Source organism: Sinohyriopsis cumingii, chromosome 9, assembly GCF_028554795.1.
Source record: "Sinohyriopsis cumingii isolate HCF-2022 chromosome 9, ASM2855479v2, whole genome shotgun sequence".
Lineage (NCBI taxonomy): Eukaryota > Metazoa > Mollusca > Bivalvia > Unionida > Unionidae > Sinohyriopsis > Sinohyriopsis cumingii.
The window spans coordinates 104435141-104461196 of record NC_142969.1 but is presented as its reverse complement, the minus strand read 5'-3'; the positions used below and the strand labels follow the sequence as shown (position 1 = coordinate 104461196).

The window sequence follows — 26056 nt, the reverse complement described above, 5'->3', positions numbered from 1 at the left end:
TTGTGGACAAATAAGACATATGACACTTGCTACAATTCTTGTTGTGGACAAATAAGACATATGACGCTCGCTACAATACTTGTTGTGGACAAATAAGACATATGACGCATACGACGCTTGTTCCAATACTTGTTGTGGACAAATAAGACATACGACGATTGCTACAATACTTGTTGTGGACAAATAAGACATACGACGATTGCTACAATTCTTGTTGTGGACAAATAAGACATATGACACTTGCTACAATTCTTGTTGTGGACAAATAAGACATATGACGCTTGCTACAATTCTTGTTGTGGACAAAAAAGACATATGACGCTTGCTACATTACTTGTTGTGGACAAAAAAGACATATCACGCATACGGCGCGTGCTGCAATACTTGTTGTGGACAAATAAGACATACGACGCTTGCTACAATACTTGTTGGGGACAAATAAGACATACGACGCTTGCTACAATACTTGTTGTGGACAAATAAGACATGCGACGCTAGCTACAATACTTGTTGGGGACAAATAAGACATACGATGCTTGCTATAATACTTGTTGTGGACAAATAAGACATACGACGCTTGCTACAATACTTGCTGGGGACAAATAAGACATACGACGCTTGCTACAATTCTTGTTGTGGACAAATAAGACATACGACGCTTGCTACAATACATGTTGGGGAGAAATAAGACATACGACGCTTCCTACAATACTTGTTGGGTACAAATGAGACATACGACGCTTGCTACAATACTTGTTGTGGACAAATAAGACATGTGACACTTGCTACAATACTTGTTGTGGACAAATAAGACATATGACACTTGCTACAATACTTGTTGTGGACAAATAAGACATATGACACTTGCTACAATACTTGTTGTTGACAAATAAGACATATGACACTTGCTACGATACTTGTTATGGACAAATAAGACATATGACACTTGCCACAATACTTGTTGTGGACAAATAAGACCTATGACGCTTGCTACAATACTGGCTGTGGACAAATAAGACATACGACGCGTGCTACAATACTTCTTGTGAACAAATAAGACATACGACGCTTGCTATTGTTGTGGACAAATAAGACATACGAAGCTTGCTACAATACCTGTTGTGGACAAATCAGACATACGACACTTGCTACAATACTTGTTGTGGACACCTAAGACATATGACGCTTGCTACAATACTTGTTGTGGACAACTAAGACATATGACGCTTGCTACAATACTTCATGTGGACAACAAAGACATATGACGCTTGCTACAATACTTCATGTGGACAACTAAGATATATGACGCTTGCTACAATACTTGTTGTGGACAAATAAGACATATGACGCTAGCTACAATACTTGTTGTGGACAAATAAGACATATGACGCTTGCTACAATACTTGTTGTGGACAAATAAGACATATGACGCTTGCTACAATACTTGATGTGGACAAATAAGACATATGACGCTTGCTACAACACTTGATGTGGACAAATAAGACATATGACGCTTGCTACAATACTTGATGTGGACAAGTAAGACATATGACGCTTGCTACAATACTTGTTGTGGACAAATAAGACATATGACGCTTGCTACATTACTTGTTGTGGACAAATAAGACATATGACGCTTGCTACAATACATGTTGTGGACAAATAAGACATATGACGCTTGCTACAATACTTCATGTGGACAAATAAGACATATGACGCTTGCTACAATACATGTTGTGGACAAATAAGACATACGACGCTTCCTACAATACTTGTTGTGGACAGATAAGTCATACGACGCTTGCTACAATACTTGTTGTGGACAGATAAGACATACGACGCTTGCTACAATACTTGTTGGGGACAGATAAGACATACGACGCTTGCTACAATACTTAATGGGGACAGATAAGACATACGACGCTTGTCACAATACTTGCTGGGGACAGATAAGACATACGACGCTTGCCACAATACTTGCTGGGGACAGATAAGACATACGACGCTTGCCACAATACTTGCTAGGGACAGATAAGACATACGACGCTTGCCACAATGCTTGCTGGGGACAGACAAGACATACGACGCTTGCCACAATACTTGTTGGGGACATATAAGACATACGACGCTTGCCACAATACGTGTTGTGGACGGATAAGACATACGACGCTTGCAACAATACTTGTTGTGGGCAAATAAGACATACGACGCTTACCACAATACTTGTTGTGGGCAAATAAGACATACGACGCTTGCCACAATACTTGTTGTGGACAGATAAGACATACGACGCTTGCCACAATACTTGCTGTGGACAGATAAGACGTACGACGCTTGCCACAATACTTGTTGTGGACAGATAAGACATACGACGCTTGCTACAATACTTGTTGTGGACAGATAAGACATACGACGCTTGCCACAATACTTGTTTTTGACAGATAAGATATACGACGCTTGCCATAATACTTGTTGTGGACAGATAAGACATACGACGCTTGCCACAATACTTGTTGTGGGCCAATAAGACATACGACGCTTGCCACAATACTTGTTGTGAGCAAATAAGACATACGACGCTTGCCACAATACTTGTTGTGGACAAATAAGATATATGACGCTTGCCACAATTCTTGTTGTGGACAAATAAGACATACAACGATTGCTACAATACTTTTTGCGGACAAATAAGACATATGACACTTGCTACAATTCTTGTTGTGGACAAATAAGACATATGACACTTGCTACAAATCTTGTTGTGGACAAATAAGACATATGACGCTCGCTACAATACTTGTTGTGGACAAATAAGACATATGACGCATACGATGCTTGTTCCAATACTTGTTGTGGACAAATAAGACATACGACGATTGCTACAATACTTGTTGTGGACAAATAAGACATACGACGATTGCTACAATTCTTGTTGTGGACAAATAAGACATATGACACTTGCTACAATTCTTGTTGTGGACAAATAAGACATATGACGCTTGCTACAATTCTTGTTGTGGACAAAAAAGACATATGACGCTTGCTACATTACTTGTTGTGGACAAAAAAGACATATCACGCATACGGCGCGTGCTGCAATACTTGTTGTGGACAAATAAGACATACGACGCTTGCTACAATACTTGTTGGGGACAAATAAGACATACGACGCTTGCTACAATACTTGTTGTGGACAAATAAGACATGCGACGCTAGCTACAATACTTGTTGGGGACAAATAAGACATACGATGCTTGCTATAATACTTGTTGTGGACAAATAAGACATACGACGCTTGCTACAATACTTGCTGGGGACAAAAAAGATATACGACGCTTGCTACAATTCTTGTTGTGGACAAATAAGACATACGACGCTTGCTACAATACATGTTGGGGAGAAATAAGACATACGACGCTTCCTACAATACTTGTTGGGTACAAATGAGACATACGACGCTTGCTACAATACTTGTTGGGGACAAATAAGACATACGACGCTTGGTACAATATTTGTTGTGGACAAATAAGATATACGACGCTTGCTACAATTCTTGCTGTGGACAAATAAGACATACGACGCTTGCTACAATACTTGTTGGGGATAAATAAGACATACGATGCTTGCTACAATACTTGTTGGGGACAAATAAGACATACGACGCTTGCTACAATACCTGTTGGGGACAAATAAGACATACGACGCTTGCTACAATACTTGTTCGGGACACATAAGACATACGACGCTTGCTACAATACTTGTTGGGGACAAATAAGACATACGACGCTTGCTGCAATATTTGTTGTGGACAAATAAGATATACGACGCTTGCTACAATTCTTGCTGTGGACAAATAAGACATACGACGCTTGCTACAATACTTGTTGGGGACAAATAAGACATACGAGGCTTGCTACAATACTTGTTGGGGACAAATAAGACATACGACGCTTCCTACAATACTTGTTGGGGACAAATAAAACATACGACGCTTGCTACAATACTTGTTGAGAACAGATAAGACATACGACGCTTGCTACAATTTTTGTTGTGGACAAATAAGACATACGACGCTTGCTACAATTCTTGTTGAGAACAAATAAGACCCTCGACGCTTGCTGCAATTGTTGTTGTGGACAAATAAGACATACGACGCTTCCTACAATTCTTGTTATGAACAAATAAGACATACGACGCTTGCTACAATTCTTGTTGTGGACAAATAAGACATACGACGCTTGCTACAATTCTTGTTGTGGACAAATTAGACATATGACGCTGGGTACAATACTTGTTGTGGACAAATAAGACATATGACGCATACGACGCTTTCTACAATACTTGTTGTGGACAGATTAGACATACGACGCTTGCTACAATACTTGTTGTGGACAAATAAGACATACGACGATTGCTACAATACTTGTTGTGGACAAATAAGACATACGACGATTGCTACAATACTTGTTGTGGACAAAGAAGACATACGACTATTGCTACAATACTTGTTGTGGACAAATAAGACATACGACGATTGCTACAATACTTGTTGTGGACAAATAAGACATACGACGATTGCTACAATACTTGTTGGAGACAAATAAGACATACGACGCTTGCTACAATACTTGTTGTGGACAAATAAGACATACGACGCTTGCTGCAATACTTGTTGGGAACAAATAAGACATACGACGCTTGCTACAATTCTTGTTGTGGACAAATAAGACATACGACGCTTGCTACAATTCTTGTTGAGAACAAATAAGACCTTCGACGCTTGCTACAATTGTTGTTGCGGACAAATAAGACATACGATGATTGCTACAATACTTGTTGTGGACAAATAAGACATACGACGATTGCTACAATACTTGTTGGGGACAAATAAGACATACTACGCTTGCTACAATACTTGTTGTGGACAAATAAGACATACGACGCTTGCTGCAATACTTGTTGGGAACAAATAAGACATACGACGCTTGCTACAATTATTGTTGTGGACAAATAAGACATACGACGCTTGCTACAATTCTTGTTGAGAACAAATAAGACCTTCGACGCTTGCTACAATTGTTGTTGTGGACAAATAATACATACGACGCTTGCTACAATTCTTGTTGAGAACAAATAAGACCTTCGACGCTTGCTACAATTGTTGTTGCGGACAAATAAGACATACGACGCTTGCTACAATACTTGTTGGGGACAAATAAGACATACGACGCTTGCTACAATACTTGTTGGGAACAAATAAGACATAGGACGCTTGCTACAAATCTTGTTGTGGACAAATAAGACATACGACGCTTGCTACAATTCTTGTTGAGAACAAATAAGACCTTCGACTCTTGCTACAATTGTTGTTGTGGACAAATAAGACATACGACCCTTGCTACAATACTTGTTGTGGACAAATAAGACATACGACGATTTCTACAATACTTGTTGTGGACAAATAAGACATACGACGATTGCTAGAATTCTTGTTGTGGACAAATAAGACATCGACGCTTGCTACAATACTTGTTGTGGACAAATAAGACATACGACGATTGCTACAATACTTGTTGTGGACAAAGAAGACATACGACGATTGCTACAATACTTGTTGTGGACAAATAAGACATACGACGCTTGCTACAATACTTGTTGTGGACAAATAAGACATACGACGATTGCTACAATACTTGTTGTGGACAAATAAGATATACGACGATTGCTACAATACTTGTTGTGGAGAAATAAGACATATGACGCTTGCTACAATACTTGTTGTGGACAAATAAATCATACGACACTTGCTACAATACTTGTTGTGGACAAATAAGACATGTGACACTTGCTACAATAGTTGTTGTGGACAAATAAGACATATGACACTTGCTACAATACTTGGTGACAAATAAGACATATGACACTTGCTACAATACTTGTTGACAAATAAGACATATGACGCTTGCTACAATTCTTGTTGTGGACAAATAAGACATACGACGCTTGCTACAATACTTGTTGTGGACAAATAAGACATATGACGATTGCTACAATACTTGTGGTTGACAGATAAGACATATGACACTTGGTACAATACTTGTTGTGGACAAATAAGACATATGACACTTGCTACAATGCTTGTTGACAAATAAGACATATGACGCTTGCTACAATTCTTGTTGAGAACAAATAAGACCCTCGACGCTTGCTATTATTGTTGTTGTGGAGAAATAAGACATACGACGCTTGCTACAATTCTTGTTGTGGACAAATAAGACATACGACGCTTGCTACAATTCTTGTTGTGGACAAATAAGACATACGACCATTGCTACAATACTTGTTGTGGACAAATAAGACATACGACGCTTGCTACAATTCTTGCTGTGGACAAATAAGACATACGACGCTTGCTACAATTCTTGTTGTGGACAAATTAGACATATGACGCTGGGTACAATACTTGTTGTGGACAAATAAGACATATGACGCATACGACGCTTGCTACAATTCTTGTTGTGGACAAATAAGACATACGACGCTTCCTACAATACTTGTTGTGGATAAATAAGACATTCGACGATTGCTACAATACTTGTTGTGGACAAATAAGACATACGACGATTGCTACAATACTTGTTGTGGACAAATTAGACATACGACGATTGCTACAATACTTGTTGGGGCCAGATAAGACATACGATGCTTGCTACAATACTTGTTGGGAACAAATAAGACATACGACGCTTGCTACAATTCTTGTTGTGGACAAATAAGACATACGACGCTTGCTACAATTCTTGTTGAGAACAAATAAGACCTTCGACGCTTGCTTCAATTGTTGTTGTGGACAAATAAGACATACGACGCTTGCTACAATACTTTTTGTGGACAAATAAGACATACGACGATTGCTACAATACTTGTTGGGGACAAATAAGTCATACGACGCTTGCTACAATACTTGTTGGGGACAAATAAGACATACGACGCTTGCTACAATACTTGTTGGGAACAAATAAGACATAGGACGCTTGCTACAATTCTTGTTGTGGACAAATAAGACATACGACGCTTGCTACAATTCTTGTTGAGAACAAATAAGACCTTCGACGCTTGCTACAATTGTTGTTGTGGACAAATAAGACATACGACGCTTGCTACAATAGTTGTTGTGGACAAATAAGACATACGACGATTGCTACAATACTTGTTGTGGACAAATAAGACATACGTCGATTGCTACAATACTTGTTGTGGACAAATAAGACATACGACGATTGCTACAATACTTGTTGTGGACAAATGAGACATCGACGCTTGCTACAATAGTTGTTGTGGACAAATAAGACATACGACGATTGCTACAATACTTGTTGTGGACAAATAAGACATACGACGATTGCTACAATACTTGTTGTGGACAAAGAAGACATACGACGCTTGCTACAATACTTGTTGTGGACAAATAAGACATACGACGATTGCTACAATACTTGTTGTGGACAAATAAGACATACGACGATTGCTACAATACTTGTTGTGGAGAAATAAGACATATGACGCTTGCTACAATACTTGTTGTGGACAAATAAGACATACGACACTTGCTACAATTCTTGTTGTGGACAAATAAGACATATGACACTTGCTACAATAGTTGTTGTGGACAAATAAGACATATGACACTTGCTACAATACTTGGTGACAAATAAGACATATGACACTTGCTACAATACTTGTTGACAAATAAGACATATGACGCTTGCTACAATTCTTGTTGTGGACAAATAAGACATACGACGCTTGCTACAATACTTGTTGTGGACAAATAAGACATACGACGATTGCTACAATACTTGGTGTTGACAGATAAGACATATGACACTTGGTACAATACTTGTTGTGGACAAATAAGACATATGACACTTGCTACAATACTTGTTGTGGACAAATAAGAGATATCACACTTGCTACAATACTTGTTGTGGACAAATAAGACATATGACATTTGCTACAATACTTGTTGACAAATAAGACATATAACACTTGCTACAATACTTGTTGTTGACAAATAAGACATATGACACTTGCTACAATACTTGTTGTTGACAAATAAGACATATGACACTTGCTACAGTACTTGTTGTTGATAAATAAGACATACGACACTTGCTACAATACCTGTTGTGGACAAATAAGACATATGACACTTGCTACAATACTTGTTGTTGACAAATAAGACATATGACACTTGCTACAAAGTGTTCTTAGTGATAGTTTTCCTTCATATATCCTTTGATTGAATTTATATAATTTCCAATTTACCAGTTTCCCAAAATGGATAACAAATATCGCATAAGAACTGTGACATTATTGTGATTTCTAACCCAAACAAATGTTTTAAATAGACCGAGTGACCCTGTCACCTCGAATTCTATGTTAATACAGCTGTGTAAGGAAAGAGTATAAAAAAGCAGTAATTTAAGTGATATTGATTTTCGATCTTTCCAATGATACATGATATTGATTATGGATCTTTCCAGTGCTACCTGATATTGATTTTCGATTTGCTTAGACAAAGCTGAAGTGTATACACACCATAGTATTAAATATCATGTCAATAAACAACTCTGACGAAGTTCTCCGTCCACCGTACTAGTAACACTTAAAATGTTTATTCTAATTTTGCCCTTATTAAATCATTTCTAACCCACGTGCTGCCCAAACACCGAAACAAACACTCAGTAAGTAATACCAAATTATAAAAATGTTTATTTCATATGGGTACTGTACCATGCAGTTGAATATCATGTCTAAAGGGACGGTAACTGTCTTCATCTTGACCTAGCATTATTCTGTCCAAGGCCGAACAGCTTAAAGAGAAATTTATCTTTTGAGCAACGATGCTTCTTACTGCAAAAACATTTCTTTTGTTATAGTTCTAAAGTGTTGTTGTTATTCAGATGTGCTCGAGTATTTTGCATAACAGTTTCCTAGGACTAACCATAATCATTCCAAACATAATGATGAACATTTTATCAAACAGGTACAAAACAGTATAAACGATATAAAGTAGGTTTTATATTCTTAGTTATGTGTACAACCTTTATCATTTTATTCCGTCCATTTGTTTAGCTCTTACGTAAGCCTGCAAGGAGGTTTTCCCGATAAGGTAGATGCATTTTATTTATTTATTTATTTATTTATTTATTTATTTATTTATTTATTTATTTATTTATATATATGGTGTCAAATATGAAGTTTTGATATGATGCATTCGCAATTACATTTTATACATTGTTGTAATGCAACTGATAACCGATTGATCTGAAGAAAAAAATACACGATCGTCTAATGTCCATTCCGACTGAATAAATATATATGCTTACATCTAATGCTGCCTAATTCATTTGTGCATGAATATTTTTTGTATACCTTTGCACACATTCTTTTCTCGATCGTCTGCATTATTATGATCATACTATAAACTTATTTTATATAATGATTAATAGTCTGCCTTTGAACAGCCAAGAAACCTTTAATCCAGTGTGGAAAACCTAATATATTTTATAATTTGATAGTCTCTATCTTTAAGCAACTGTTATCTTTCTGTAAACGGTAGCTGACCTGGAATAAATGTTTTATTGATCGGTGACAGTTCTCAAAAATGTAATTACAGTACTCTATTTGCCATTTAGTGTTATAGAAGAATTAACTCGCCAGCATAATATATCTCGCTTCTTAGTAAACGATATACCTTTTCATCCTCAGGATATATTTTAATTGCTTGCTTCTTTCCGCAATCTCTGATCTGCCCAGAAACACGGAAGGAAATACATGGTGTTAGAGTTTTGTAAAATTTATTGGTAGCTTTTTGATTGAACATGATATTTAAACCGTACATCTTGCTCAGTTTCAGGCCAAACTGTATTTTAAGCTTCATGTTTATGTAGCAAATGACATACTTGTTTATTCTGCTCTATGTACACAACAGCTGTAGTACATCTGGTCCTATATTGATACATATAGTTTGTAAACATGATACATTATTTCTATCTTGAAACCTATGGATCAAGGGGAGGTTCCTTGAAATTGCTGCAAAGTCGAAGACATTAAAATTTGAATTCCGATAAATACCCCACTTGTTGTCCGAATTCTGGTAAGTACATATGTTTTAAAAAAAAGTAAAAAGATAAAAACAATTTCACCTACATTTATTATTGTCACAATTTCTTCCTGTGTAATGTATAATCATAACGTTCTTGCTATTCATTGTATTGGCCATCCTTGGATGAATTATTCACAAGACGAATAGTGTTCAGCTGTAGAGTACTATTCGGAAATTTCAGATTCCAGAACGGTTTTATTGTAATTAACAAGGATAACAAATATTGACTTGTGCAACTTCAAGGTCTGGTTTCATCGAAAGACGTCATGAAGAAACAACTCCATCGGATTGATGATTCTCCTTGAAATTTTCTTATTTATTGGTCTCATTTATTTACGACTGTATGGTAAAAGTAGCGTTACATATTAGTTACATACCCCATTTTGCTATCATTATATTTTAGTAATATTATTACTTTGCCAAAATAACCGAGCTATACATAATGCATATTTGTCCTCTGCATGTCCAATAATGACATTTCACGATGCAATTAGATAAGGTAACTGTATAATTTCTTTTATACTGAAATCACTTTTCTTCTGAAATCAATATAGTTACGTCAACAGTTACTAAACACACTTTCAAGTGAACTGCAACTCAGTATAAATATTTCGACATATATAGTGTAATATTTGGACAATTGTTTATCCAGTTCGGCTGTTTACACAGACTATGTGAATAGTTGTGTGTGTATATATATATATATATATATATATATATATATATATATATATATATATATATATATATATATATATATATATATATATATATATATATATATATAGTGTGTATCGATATCGATGCGGTAACCAAACATCATGCATCATTACATGTACATTATTTGGTTCAGACAAGTGTTAGTCCAGTCTAGTTTGTTTCACACAAATTCTGTATATTTGCAAGTGAACTATAGGGGTTGTGAAAGTGTTAACCGATTTCGTGGGTTATTTAGTAACATGGGTATTTACTTAGTATAGTTATAGGAATGTTGTTATATACACACTGTACGTTTCTACAGATATATGTCTATTAAGTGTGTATCCAATTTTGTGGCGTACAGAGACAATATGCATAATTATTTGTATAGTGTGGTGGTCAGACACGTGTTGAACTTGTCGAGACAGCTAAAATATGGATAACAAGAAATAGGGAATGTTGTTTTGACATTTGTTTATCATATGACAATGGCAACCTGGCAATGTAAATATTCACAGGGTAAACTCTGGTGGTCGGGTGAGATATGTCGAGTCGAATAAGTTACCGAATTAGTAAATAATGGATACAACTAAATCAATCGTGTGGTTCCAGATGTTATAAGCTGAGAGTAAATAAGGTATGCATGTTTATTAACGCAACTGAGAGAGAGAGAGAGAGAGAGAGAGAGAGAGAGAGAGAGAGAGAAATATACATGAAATGATATTCTATAATATTTCACTAGTGACCAGATATAAAATCAAACTCATGTAAAACTAGGCGACCTAAGGTAGGTATGGGTCTAAATAACATTGATCATCATAAATGTCGTTTGTTAGGTAGGGCAACACCTCTGTACCCCTCCGAGATATTAAAATAAGTTATTAGCCATATTTCCTTATATTCATTGAAAATAAAATCAAAACTGACATTTGGAATGTGTTCTCCTCCACCTACCCACTCGACCTTACTCATACAAAAATAACAGTATTCGTAGTACACACACACACCTATATATACATATATATATATATATATATATATATATATATATATATATATATATATATATATATATATATATATATATATATACATACATACATACATACATCCATATATACACACGCACGCACGCACATACATACATACACACGGACAGAGAGATATATTTCTTCAAAGATAATATAGTTACTTGAGAATGAGGTTAAGAAGATGGGTTTGTCCTAAGCTGTTTTTCCAGATACAACAACAATCTTAGTTACATATATATGGCCAACCAATCAGACAAAACGAAGAACTTAATTTTATTGGAATAACTTCACTGGTATACATACTTTTATTTATTAGTAATTCTATAATTTGTGTAAATATTATCAAATCAATACAATCGGTTTACATTATCATAAAAGAGAGACGAAATAAATAGTAAATCTATAATCGTGAGTACGAATTATCGTGGAATATTTACGTCATATAAAGATTGATTTTAAAGCAAACTGGGTACTGAGGTGGAATTGATGTTTTGTGTTCTATATATAGTGTATCAAATGCAAGAACATGCTATAATATTAAAATGAAATCAAATATCGCCGTGCTTTATGATTGATTCAACGCTCATTTACAAATTCGGGAGGAACGGTGGTACCCTAAATTAAGGAGATTTTTCTACCTAACATCTGGGTCTTGATACTGAGTACATTTACTGATATTATTCCTCCATTGCGGAAACTTTTTATTTAAAGCTATAAATATTATGGTCATAAAGTGTGTGGTCTTTACTTTTAACCAATTCAAAAGTTTTCTTACGAAATACTGACCGTTCCTATTTATAAAAACTGGATATATTTGCACTACATGACCTTAAGTTGTATAGATTCAGAAATATGAGATCGTCGCTTCTTAGTCTTAGTTCACTTGTTTGTAAATGATCAGTAACACGTCAACAGCGCCATCTGGCGGATACATATACGTCCTGGAAATGATTTTGCTTCCAAGTATCGGCTTTGCATTACTGATAGGTTTATTAAATCATGATCATCGTCTGAAACCAACTATACGGTAACTGGAGGCATAACCATAGTCACGTGATTTTGATGCGTACATAATAAAATCGTTCTACAGGTAGACAACGTTCGTATTCGGTGGAAGGACCCTTGCTCGTCGTGGCCAAGAAAAGAAAAACAAGTAAGTTAATTTTGTCTAGTCCTTACAATGCAATAAGTCAAATACTAAAAAAAAAAAAAAAAAGAAAATAAAAAAAATATAGGTAAATTTTATCCCTTTTAAAACAAAGTCATCTAAGTCAATATTAATCTACAGAAGCACGAATGTTTTGGGTTGCTCCATTTGGAAGGTTAGTTATTACTTACCACCTTTGGAGTGGATGATAGCTTCCAGAATTATATTGAAATATACTTCATTTAACATAACTTGTTTTCACTTGCATAACTTGTTATCGTGGTTATCACTTGATCCAAATTTATTTTTTATATCTTGTTACAGCAGAACATTTTGAAAAATCTAAGTAACCGTGATTTCACGGAAACGAAACAACATGCTTCAAAATGGTGGAATTGACAAGTATACTAGTTTAAAAGAGAGGTTCTGATCAATTTTTGAGAAAGAGAAACTTAAAAATGACACATATTAGTTACATTAGTAAATATGTTGAAAGTTAGAAGCATTTTAACAGACGATAAATAAATACAGAGGAGAATGGTTGCCCAGGTACAACATATTGTTCGTGATACATCTTCACCCAGCAATACACTAGATCATTTTTTTATGTTCAGTGAAATTCGTAATGTCAAAGGTAAGACAAATATGAAATACCCACGTATAATACCATCAGCCTATTGCATGCTATACTTCCATTTGGGAGAGTAAAATCGTAATCCGTAACTGGAGCGTATGATACCGTCGTGAAACCAGATTCGCGAGAAAACATATAAATACAGTCTTAACTCGCCGATCATTTTACGGTTCCAAATATACTCGAAGTGGCAAAGAATTAATGCAAATGCTTCTAGATGTGCAATGAAGCAAAGAAGAAACACATGTGCATAAAGACCTAAATAGAAACAACATACTGCCTTACTATCATCATCCAAAAAAAAGAAGAAAAAAATACGATCAATTTTAATCGGCGAACTCGTTTATTAAACGTATTTTGATGTTATTTTTTGCATATGCCAGGTCAGTCATGAACCTTGTACAAATCGGATTTCTATCCCTGACACTATGTGGTCTAGCAGATGGATTCCTGTTGTCTTCAGGTGGAGGACTTGGAGGATTTAGCAGTATTTTTAGTACGTATTTTGCGAGGGTTTTTCAGCTCTGTATCTGTCCTTCTCGGCCTTTTCTGCACTTTAAGACTGAATACGGTTGATCAGTTTTATTTTCTCAAACACTTATTCAGCCGCAGATTTAATCTGTTCGATCTATCAGAGCTACTTCGAATGTATGTTTATATGTCTGTCTCAAATATATACTCTTATCTGAGCACTCCTAGTATGTATGTATGTATGTATGTATGTATGTATGTATGTATGTATGTATGTATGTATGTGTGTGTGTGTGTATGTATATATGTATGTATGTGTGTGTGTGTGTGTAATGCATGCATATGTGTGTGTGTGCATGCATGCATGCATGCATGTATGCATGTATGTATGTATGTATGTATGTATGTATGTATGTAATCACAAACACACACATACGTCTGTCTGTTTACAAATAATTTAGTGCTCATAGACTCTGTGTCTATAGGTATTATTAAAGATACCTCATTCGGAGAGTAGAAGAATAGATCTTTTATTTTGGAAACATTGCCTTGCACAAACTTTATATCAAATACCCTTGCTCGTGAGCAGTTGTAGGTAACTTTGATGTTCTGTGCACAATATCCGACACCTTGAACCTTTATCTAGTTATGTACATATGTAGTAATGTCAGCTTTTTCATTTCAGGTATATTGCTCCTTTTCGTTTTCATAGCTGCTCTCACAAAAAGAACTACTAGTAAGTTTTCTCCCTCATTTCTCGTAGATTCGTTGTATGCTGTAATCGTCTGAGTTTTCATTTACTCGTGCAGCCTTTATTCCATTATCTCATTTGGCTTCCTGCATTATCTCCGCCTTTTAGGTGCGTTGTCGTTCACAGTTAGAAATGAAAGCATATTTGGCATGTTAAGTCCGCTGCTTAGTAAAATGAAATAAATATTTTTCTTGCAAAGACGGTTTTAATGACTCGTCTCATCTCTCGGCAAAAAGCAATCCATCTGTCTTCGATTGCAAAACAAAAGGTTTGCTACACCCATCTACCTTAAGAAAAAGTTATTGCAACTTTTCAAACCTCAGTTTAAGATGCATTTTAACAGATCTTAATCATCCCCGTCTTAGAAAACATAATTAATCCTACTTTACGGTAATTGACCAAGATTGTAATGTACCTGATTGAAATATTTATATTGTTAACGTTTCACTGGAAAAAGACCGAGGCCAAATCATGTGAGCAAAGATAGTCATTAAGTTTCAAACATGGTAAGATAAAGGAGAAGGGCTGATTTTAACATATCCACTCTAGAATTTTTACGGACCGAGTTAAATTACCTCAAAAATAAATATATGTATATCTGTTCATCTAAATAAACTCCAAACTCCATGTAATCATTGACTGACCTATTAGAACCAGAGCTAGTTAGCTTTTAACAATGAAGTAATCTTGGAGTTTTTTAATGTCAAATTCGTCTCTACTAGATACTCAATATCTGCATGTTTTATTCCATGACTTCTGACATGGTGATGTGCATATACGCATGTATACTATATTGTTCGTACATGAATATGTTGACTACTATAGTTCCGCATACTAACTCATCTTAATAGTGTGTAAGTGTGTGAGGATAATTGAAGGTGTGGAGTTTACTTTTGTAATGAAGTTTTTATTATAATAACCTGTTTCAAAAGCTGACATCATTACAACAGAGGGGTCTTACATCGGTTTGTCTTTCATCAGCCGTTAATGTATTTGCTTTTGGTACGATAGGTTCAGTTCTTAATCATAATCCCTTCTCATATTTTGCCAGGGGATGAAAATGCAGTATAGAAAGGGAACCAAACTCTCTTTAGCGACAAAATTCAAGCTCTTTGCAGCACATAAATGTAAAATGGTATTCAGGCAGTAACGGGAACTTTTCTAACCATGCTTTCACCAAATTGTCCGTTGTTGACACCAACAAAACCAAATATTGGCAAGAAATGAAATCAGTTAACGTTATGGCATTAAATAAAATACTGTTTTAACTAGCACATCGTAGCGAAACGTATAAGATATATCTCCAGTTATGACAAAAAACAAATGAAAGTAGTGATTGATTAGTCACGAGGTTAATGTTAATTTCATATCCGTTAATCCGCGTATCATAAGTATCGGAAGTCATACACTCAGTTTTCGGTTCATTTTTCATATTAGCTATAGTTTGGAATATTTATACAACACACACACACACACACCACACACACACACACACACACACACATATATATATATATATATATATATATATATATATATATATATATATATATATGTGTGTGTGTGTGTGTGTGTGTGTGTGTGTGTGTGTGTGCGTTGGTGTCTGTATATATTTATTCACAAAATTAAAAACTGCCGGTTAAAAAAATGGTTTTCACTATTTTGAGCGCTTGCATTAATTATTCTCTATTACCAAAAGAGGAATGCAATATGAAAGCAAATAAAGCGTTAAATTTTCAAAACTTAACAGGATTGGTATATATATATATATATATATATATATATATATATATATATATATATTGGTATACTTGGGGGTTGTATGATCATAGTCAATAATTTATTTATCATTTAAACGTTTAAAATTAGATTGATCCGTGAAAAGTGTAGAAAAAATGCAATATCAGACATTTTGATGGGAAGGTGTATTTCAGACGAAGAGTTTTAAATTTTAGAACAACGCACAGGAAGTATGTTCTTTGGTTGTAAGAATCATATATTTTTCTACAGAAAGACGGATGGTTAAGCACACACGAAACAACGGGTCCTTCCAAAGTACCTCCGTTCCAATTTCGACTGTTGCAAAAAATTTTAAACAAGATGGCATAGGTTGTGTCGCAACCTACCATTATCACTTTATTTTCATACTGTTTTAATTGCAGAATGTCCTGCTAACTACATACCTACCCCCAATGATCCAACTTCCTGTATCCGCTTCGTTACCTCTCCAACGAAAAATTTCGAGGATGCACTGGCGTCATGTGCGAGTGATGGAGGTGACCTCCTGAAACTTAGTACTGCAACTTTTCCCTTGGTTCAACAACTCGCCCAAAACAAATCAGGTTCTCTCTCTCTCTCTCTCTCTCTCTCTCTCTCTCTCTCTCTCCATCTCTCCATCTCTGTCTCTCTCTCTCTCTCTCTCTCTCCTAGATAGCTATAACATGTATGAGTTGTACTTTGAAACTTTAGGAAACGCCTACATTCTTTAAGGAGAAAATATTTTCTTAAAACTTCCTGTGAGCATGTAATTAGTTCATACTTATGTTGATTGGTAAACTATAAATTTGCTAATTATTACAATTCCCGTAAAGACATATAACATGTATAATCAATGATACAGTGTACATTTCAACGATATAATGTATTCTATAAGAAAATCACATAACTCAAACTCCAATATATATATTTATCATTTTTATGACTAAACAACGTAAATAGTTTTATTAATATTTTTATTATGCAAAATGAACACTTATTAAAGTTATGGAAAATAAATAAATAAATTTAATCAAAAATAATATTATTTTATACCTTGATATAGTCTGTTCAATATTTCATCAGAACTCAATATATAAAATAATAAAATATGGCGTGCATAATACTTACTATCAAGTATTTTATAAATAACTAAGAATAATATATTAATAATTAATTTAGAAATGCACTTTCATTTTTAAAGAATCAGTAAACTTATTTTTATGATATTAGTCTATGCTTTCACCAATTAAGGTATTCTGGAAAGTAGAATAAGAATAACATATAAATATTCTTTGCTAATTGTAAACAAAGGACATATTTAAAAAAAAAAATTAAAAAAGAAAAAAGAAAAAGGATTAATGAATGTCATGTAGTGTTTTTTAATTTAGACCTTTTGGATGTACAGTATGTTGCTGCACATTTTAACAAAATTTACCGCACTTTGCAAAATTTCTCCTTCCAGCCTATTGTTAATACTGATTCTGAGATGAAAGGTCTGCTAAAGGAAACCTGTTGGATTCACCGTCGTAATACGATATATCCAAAAGGTATACATTCAAAAAAACTAAATGATTTGGCCCAATTGCACATGTGGCTAACACATTATTGGCATTTTTTATTGTTCATTAGTACAACTAGACTAAATTTGACTAAGTACGGACTGGGTTCTTGGGAGTGCACGACATCCATGGCTGGCTTGCCGAGTTCCTTGCCCTCTTGCCTCTCTCGGACATCGTATAACGGCGGAGATGTGGCACAATTTCCACTCGCCTAAAGCTAGGTGTCCCGATGTGACGTCAATCGCAACGGGCGTTACTTTAAGCTTGGGTCAACACCTAGTCAATAACCGACTGAAATCAACTCTTTGTTAACATGAGCATGTGTTGGGCCCATTCCCACTAATGAAAGCCCTTCATTCAGGTCGTTGGGTCTATGTCACATGGCGCTACGCGAAGTGAACAGGCCCATGGCAGAGTCGGGAAAACAACCACAGGGAGGATATCAGAATGTACAAACAAAAAAAAAATAATAAAAAAAATAATAAAAAAATATTTAAAAAAAATAAAAAAATAAATCGAAGACCCAAATCACAACTGAGCAAATAAATTGTCTTGGCAAATTTTTGGAAATAAAATAAGTAAATAAAGTAGCTAAATTCGAGGGAGTGAAGTATACAAAATAAAGGAAATATGAAACAGCTTACCGTATCTAAAAATAGATTTTTGAAGTGCGACATACATCTATAGCATACACTAAAAACAGTAGGTTTTGTTTTTCCTGAATTATCGCACCGTTACTTCGCCAAAATTCCAAAATGAAATAAAACGAACAAATTAAAGGGAATTCACAAGATCCAGGATATAAGGATCGTAAGAAAACTGGTAAAAACTTGATATATATGGCTATCCCTACATGAATAAAAAAATAGCACGACCAACATAGCACAATCACAGATAGAATACACGGGATATAGGGACCTAAAGCCCAGGTCAGAAAACAATAGTAGAAGGACTCCGAGTCAGGTGACAGAAACCAACTCGGAAGAACAAACCTATAGAATACACTAAGACTAAAATACCCCCATCAAAAATTCAAAAGTTTTTTGGAACAAATTCTTTATTAAAAGTGGAAACAAAGCAACATATCTGGGGGTTTCAGAAATACATAAAACACTTTAGTCTTTGGCTAAGCGGGGGGAGGGGGCATCTGTCTGGTGCCCCCCCCCCCCAAAAAAAAGGTTAGGGACATAAAATCCTACGACCTGACGGCTAAATTAGCAGAGCTCCTTGAGCACATAAACGCCTGGGGTATGTGGCACTAATTCCTTCCCCCAGGAACATTTAGCATCCCGCTGTGCGGGAATAAACCCGTCACACATGTCCTTCCGTAAATCCAATCAATCAATATATCAATCAATCAATCAACTATACGACATTCATTAATCCTGTTCTTTTTTAAAATTATGTCCCCTGTTTACAATTAGTTAAGAATATTTTTATATTATTCTACTTTGCAGAATAATTTAATTGGTGAAAGTATAAACTAATATCGTAAAAATAAGTTTACTAATTTTTGAAAAAATGAAAGTGCATTTTCAATTAATTATCAATATGATCTGATTAATTATTTAAAAAAATGCTTGATGTTAAGTATATGCACGCCATAATTTTTTATTAAATAAATCAAGTTGTGATGAAATAGTGAATATTCGTCAAGAATATATCAATATATAATATTATATTATATTTTAATGTTTTTTTGTTGTTTAATTATTTGTTTATTTTCTATATCTTTAATAAGTGTGCATTATAAATAATTCAAATGTTGATACAACTGTTTATCTCCATTTAGTCATACATTTTAGAGATAGTTTTCGATATAGATATATGTATATTTAAGATACAGTTTTATGTATTAAAATATCATTAATCTGTGCTGTATATGAATATCTCCATGCCATTTATTCGTTTAAGTATAAGACAATTAGGTTAGAAACGTAAGATATGACGTGATCTTGTTTATGTCATATTGTTTATTTCATCGATCACTTAGAAACAATATATTTAATGACGTAATCAGTGATATTGAATTCAGTCTGATGAAGCATTAAAGCGAAACCGGTCAGACATTGTACGTGTTGGTGTTGTTTGTTTTATGACATATATATATATATATATATATATATATATATATATATATATATATATATATATATATATATATATATGCAAAATATTGGGAAGTTACTGTTAGCACAATTTATAGGCTATTTGTTCGAAACTAAGAGTTGCCTCTAATTCAAACAGACGGACAATCGAACTGAAGTTGCAAACAGATAAAACGTTCACGTGCATATATTGTCACAACATAGATATACTGGCAAACAAGTTTGATATAGCGATAAATCTCGCTGACATTTGTGTGCACGTAGTTAATACAACAAAAGTAAGACAGTATTTTATAGGTCCAACGCATTTGCAGCTTACGCAGAAATAGTGTTAAATACGTCAGACTTGCGGCAGATCAGATATGTAAAACACTGACATACTACAAGACACGAAACCTATACAATCAAGAGCTTAATGCAGATCAGATATGTAATACACGGATGTAATACAGGACACGAAACCTATACAGTCAAGAGCTTAATGCAGATCAGATCAAATATAATTGCCCTGATGATAACTGACTTCCACTCAAGTTAAAACAAAGTTTTACCTAGCAAATAAGTTGTCTGTAACTTATCAAATAGCTCATTTGATCTGATAGTTTCATTTCTACACTAAGATGGTACGTTCTATCCACGGCTTACCTTCAGACTTGCATAAACTGAGTTCAGCGATAAAGATAAAACATTTGAATGAAATCGCTTCAAGAAATCAGAATTTTAGAAAGTTTCTGAAAAGATAATACACAAATGCATTCATGTATAAGCATATGTTTGCGAGTTTCCGTGTGTGTTTGTGTCTGTATGTGTGTTGGTGTGCGGGTGTGTTTGTGTTTACAAGTTGGCTGATTCAGTCTATTGACTTTTATTTTTGATTTTTATATTTGTGTTCTGCTATTGCGTAACGAGGCTTCCTTGCATGACCCTTGACCACATCAGATGATGAGTTAATTACTAGCAATGTAATTGTTAGCAATGTAATTACTTGCAATGTAATTACTATCAATGTAATTACTAGCGATGTAATTGCTATCAATAGTTTTGTTTTCGCTGCAATTGGTTATTCAAGTCAATCAAGGGCAACGTAAGGAAACTTGTTTTGATTGAATGTGCTTTTGCTTTGTTTTGTGTATTTCATTGTTAGCGGCTTTTAAATCCCTTTCGATCGTCTCCCTGTTTTTTTTTAGTGTTGTGTTAAACAGCGATATATCTTAATTAATCAGTACGATCTAAATGTCAGGCCATTGTGTTTAACTCCACATCAGAGTAATGTCCCTTGGACAACTAAGAGACATACAGTCAAATGATTACGTTGATTTATCTGACCTAGCATATCTATTGCAGAGCATATTAGCATAACCATACGAAAACACCGAATGTGTCGTGACCATTTCGATTTTGTGAATTAGTCTATAACTTTTATTACACATGAAATCAAACCATGACATCCTCCGACTGCATAAAATCGCAGTTGTAATGACAAGGTCCAGTGGTTATTTTGCGTTTTTTGATGAAATACCGTCAAAAGCGAGAACGAAACAGTTGTTGGTCTACATTTCCCATAGCAGTTGTCAAATAGTACAATACGTAAGGTGTTTGAGTTTCTGTGTTCGGTAAAATGCAATACTAAGCGATAGTCTTTTTGTCTCTACATGTCGTTATTTGGTGAAATGTGTTGGTAAAAAATGTTTCGTCACATTCCTACTAATTAAAAATGATGTAATTAGATTAATATGCAGATCAGCATGCCAATACTATCCACTAAACTTCCTGATATAATCCAATACATACAATTTAGGGTAGACCTTAAGAGACTGCATTTTTGGTGGTTAATCAAAAGTTACTCTCTATCGTAAATTAGCGAATTGATGTGTATGTTGACAAGAAATTCGTGATACACAAACATATTTCGGTCTTTCCATTCAAGTCACTGTCCAGATAAATTGCAATAACTGGACTTAATATTCCATTTGACACCATCATATTTGACTGCAATATAGACAAATGTCTAAAGTAATATTCCGTGTGAGAGATATATAAGACTTTATTTAATTTTTAACATTATCCTATCTCTCTTAAATGTGTTTCTTGGGAAAGTCCCTAATATGCTTCATCACTGACTCCTATATATGCTACACAGTACAGTTATAAATACGCTTCACGGTACAGTTATAAATACGCTTCACGGTACAGTTCTAAATACGCTTCACGGGAGAGACTTTAATGTGCTTCATGGCAGAGTTCTAAATATTCTACACAGTACAGTCCTAAATACGCTTCACGGAAGAGACTTTAATGTGCTTCATGGCAGAGTCCTAAATATTCTATACAGTACCGTTCTAAATACGCTTCACGGGAGAGACTTTAATGTGATTAATGGTAGAGTCATACATATGCTACACGGTACAGTTGCAAAATAAGCTTCACGGTACAGTTCAAAATACGCTTCAAAAGAGAGTCTTTAATGTGCTTCATGGCATAGTGTTAAATAGACTACATGGTACAGTTCTAAATACGCTTCATGGGAGAGTCTTTAATGTGCTTCATGGCAGAGTCCTAAATATTCTATACAGTACAGTCCTAAACACGCTTCACGGTACATTTCTAAATACGCTTCACAGTACAGTTCTAAATAAGCTTCAAAAAAGAGTCTTTAATGTGCTTCATGACATAGTCCTAAATAGACTACACGGTACAGTTCTAAATACGCTTCACGGGAGAGTCTTTAATGTGCTTCATGACATAGTTCTAAAAGACTACACGGTACAGTTCTAAATACACTACACAAAAGAGTCTTTAATGTGCCTCATAGCATAGTTCTAAATAGACTACACAGTACAGTTCTAAATACGCTTCACGGGAGAGATTTTAATGTGCTTCATGGCAGAGTTCTAAATATTCTACACAGTACAGTTCTAAATACGCTACACGGAAGAGATCTTAATGTGCTTCATGGCAAAGTCCTAAATATTCTATACAGTACAGTTCTAAATACGCTTCACGGGAGAGACTTTAATGTGATTAATGGTAGAGTCATACATATGCTACACGGTACAGTTGCAAAATAAGCTTCACGGTACAGTTCAAAATACGCTTCAAAAGAGAGTCTTTAATGTGCTTCATGGCATAGTGTTAAATAGACTACACGGTACATTTCTAAATACGCTTCACAGTACAGTTCTAAATACGCTTCAAGGTACAGTTCTAAATAGGCTTCAAAAAAGAGTCTTTAATGTGCGTCATGGCAGAGTCCTATATAGACTACACGGTACAGTTCTAAATACGCTTCACGGGAGAGTCTTTAATGTGCTTCATGGCATAGTTCTAAATAGACTACACGGTACAGTTCTAAATACGCAACACAGAAGAGTCTTTAATGTGCCTCGTGGCAGAATACTCAACATGCTCAATGACAATATCATTAGTGACATTAGTTTCTTACACTTAAGACGGAGAATAGAGACAATGTATTATAGTTCAGTGTAAATTAGAGTTGACGATGATCGAACGTGTACACTAATTCTGAGGCAAATGATTTAACTTCTTGCAGGTACATGTAGTTATTGGGTGGGAGCCAGTGAAGGACCTGATGACGGAATTGATAATTTGTGGGTAGCTTTGAATGGTGACCCAATCCCAACTACACCTGGACTCTTTTTCCTGGATCCTACTAACGGGACTCCTGGTGACTGTGGTCTGATGAGCAATGACAACAGCTTCCTCCTACTCGGCGAACAGTGCAATGTGCTGCACTGTTACATTTGTCAAAAGAATATTTAGTCATTTTGGTCACCATGGGGAAAAGAAAGACATAAGTTTCCTGACAAGAGAGAACATACAAAAAACAATATTACAAATTGTTGGTGGAATGAAACTGTAGACAAATCTCTCCTTTCGGTAAAATTAAGGACTAAAAACTTTAATAAATGTCTTTTATGGAAAAAAATATTTAATATAATTATATCTCTCGTTGTTCCTCAATGATTGAATCGTTATAAGTCTCACAGAATATGAATTTCCACTTTTTACAGAAATTATATATATATATATATATATATATATATATATATATATATATATATATATATATATATATATATATAACGATCCGATGGCTAGTGGTGCGTCCGCCCCGGAAGTGGGAAGTCGTGGGTTCGAACCTCGGCCGAGTCATACCAAAGACTTACAAAAATGGTACTAACAGCTGCCTCGCTAGGCGCTCAGCATTAAGCGGTTAGTGTTAGAACTGGTCGGCCTGGTGTCAGGATAATGTGACTGGGTGGAACATCATGCTACGTGTCTGCGGTATGATGCCCCAGTGCTCGACATCAGTATAAACTGCAACACTGCAGACTTCGTAGCGATATGACTGCAAAATGGTTAAAGCTACGTTAAAACTCCTAATTACACACGCACACACATATAACAAACAGTTTGTATATCATGTTAACAAAGCAACATCTCACTCTACACACCAACCACATCCTCATATCCTGGAATTGTTCATTCAATAAGTGGATACATGAGCGTTATTGTGAGATAATCTTGTTGAAAAAGCCCACTCATGTCCCGTCCATATCTTGCATTTTGATATATCCCTCAATTAGACCACTGTTGACAGTTGCTCCAGACGCGAAATAACACAAGATTGATGTTTAACTCGGCTTCTTATGAAGGAACTTTCAAAAATGTCACAGAGATTTATTTTAAAAAACTGTCATGCTCACTGTCATGGATCCTTAATATGAACATTTTAAGACCTTTTCAACATCAGTTTTGGTAAATAAATAAGTGCCGTTAAGACGATGTAATCTTTTAAATTAAATTAAATTAGAAACCAATAATACAGGCCAATTAGCATTTTTCTCCTCTCACTACTAGTTCTGATGCGGCTAGTATGGATATAAATTAAGACGAATGCGATGATGAGAAGGTTGTCCTCGTTGAAGTGTTGGTCTATCGCATACTGTTATTACGCAAACATAAAATTACTGTTTAGCGCTGGCATACGATAAGCTAACATAATGTTGGCATAATAGCAGTTTTGTATGCAATTTCTTCTGTCTGTAGATGTTATTCTTGACATAATCGGTTTATAGCGCATAGCGTACGTGGTAGTGTGTTCAAAAACAGGGACAGTGGGATTTCACAGGGTGTGGACAAACAGTAAAGACACACACATATAGAATAGCAAATGATGATATATCATTCAATGATTTTACTGTATAAAAATCAGAAAAGCTTCTAAAAACACGGGATTAGCTACAAATTATAGGATCTGATATCATTATAATTTCTAATCTAAATATCACCACTTTAACTAGCACTACCATGTAGAAATCAGAATGCTATGATTACAAAAAGTAATACATATAACAATTGTTACACATGGAGGCAGTAACAGTCTAGATAGAGTATATTTGTCACATGGAGGAAACTTACACAAAATGTAATTCCTGTACTATCACTTGGAGGGAAGAAGAATTGAATAAAACACAATTAATTTAAACAAAATCTATGGCTATGCCTTAGGTCTAATTGCAACAATGTAAGAAGAATGTATAGTTTCATCTATTATGTCTTGTTTTTGTCTTTATTGCTTACAATATATTTAAAATATGTTACTGTAATCTTTTTATATCTGTTGATTCTTTTTTCGTTTGAAGACTGAACTACGCACATGTTAAATTAGGACAGAGAAAGGTTGGAAAATGAACGCATTGATTA

General features: G+C 34.9%; 1 protein-coding gene across 1 annotated transcript; it reads left to right on the top strand.

The window, feature by feature from the left end:
• The first annotated feature begins 12893 nt into the window (after nt 1-12893).
• On the top strand, nt 12894-24287 carry LOC149792384 (uncharacterized). The gene is made up of 5 exons (XM_089969384.1): nt 12894-13054; nt 14066-14178; nt 14839-14889; nt 17067-17246; nt 23880-24287. Exons 2-5 carry the CDS (start codon nt 14073-14075, stop codon nt 24107-24109), a joined length of 567 nt encoding a protein of 188 aa, XP_089825510.1. The 5' UTR covers nt 12894-13054; nt 14066-14072; the 3' UTR covers nt 24110-24287.
• The last annotated feature ends 1769 nt before the right edge of the window (nt 24288-26056 follow it).

Excerpts from the sequence above, each read along its gene's own strand:
- LOC149792384 (XM_089969384.1), top strand. The coding sequence starts at position 14,073 with ATGAACCTTGTACAAATCGGATTTCTATCCCTGACACTATGTGGTCTA. Across the intron at positions 14,179-14,838 it reads AGGATTTAGCAGTATTTTTA|GTATATTGCTCCTTTTCGTT; the intron begins GTACGTATTTTG and ends TTTTCATTTCAG. Across the intron at positions 17,247-23,879 it reads ACTCGCCCAAAACAAATCAG|GTACATGTAGTTATTGGGTG; the intron begins GTTCTCTCTCTC and ends AACTTCTTGCAG.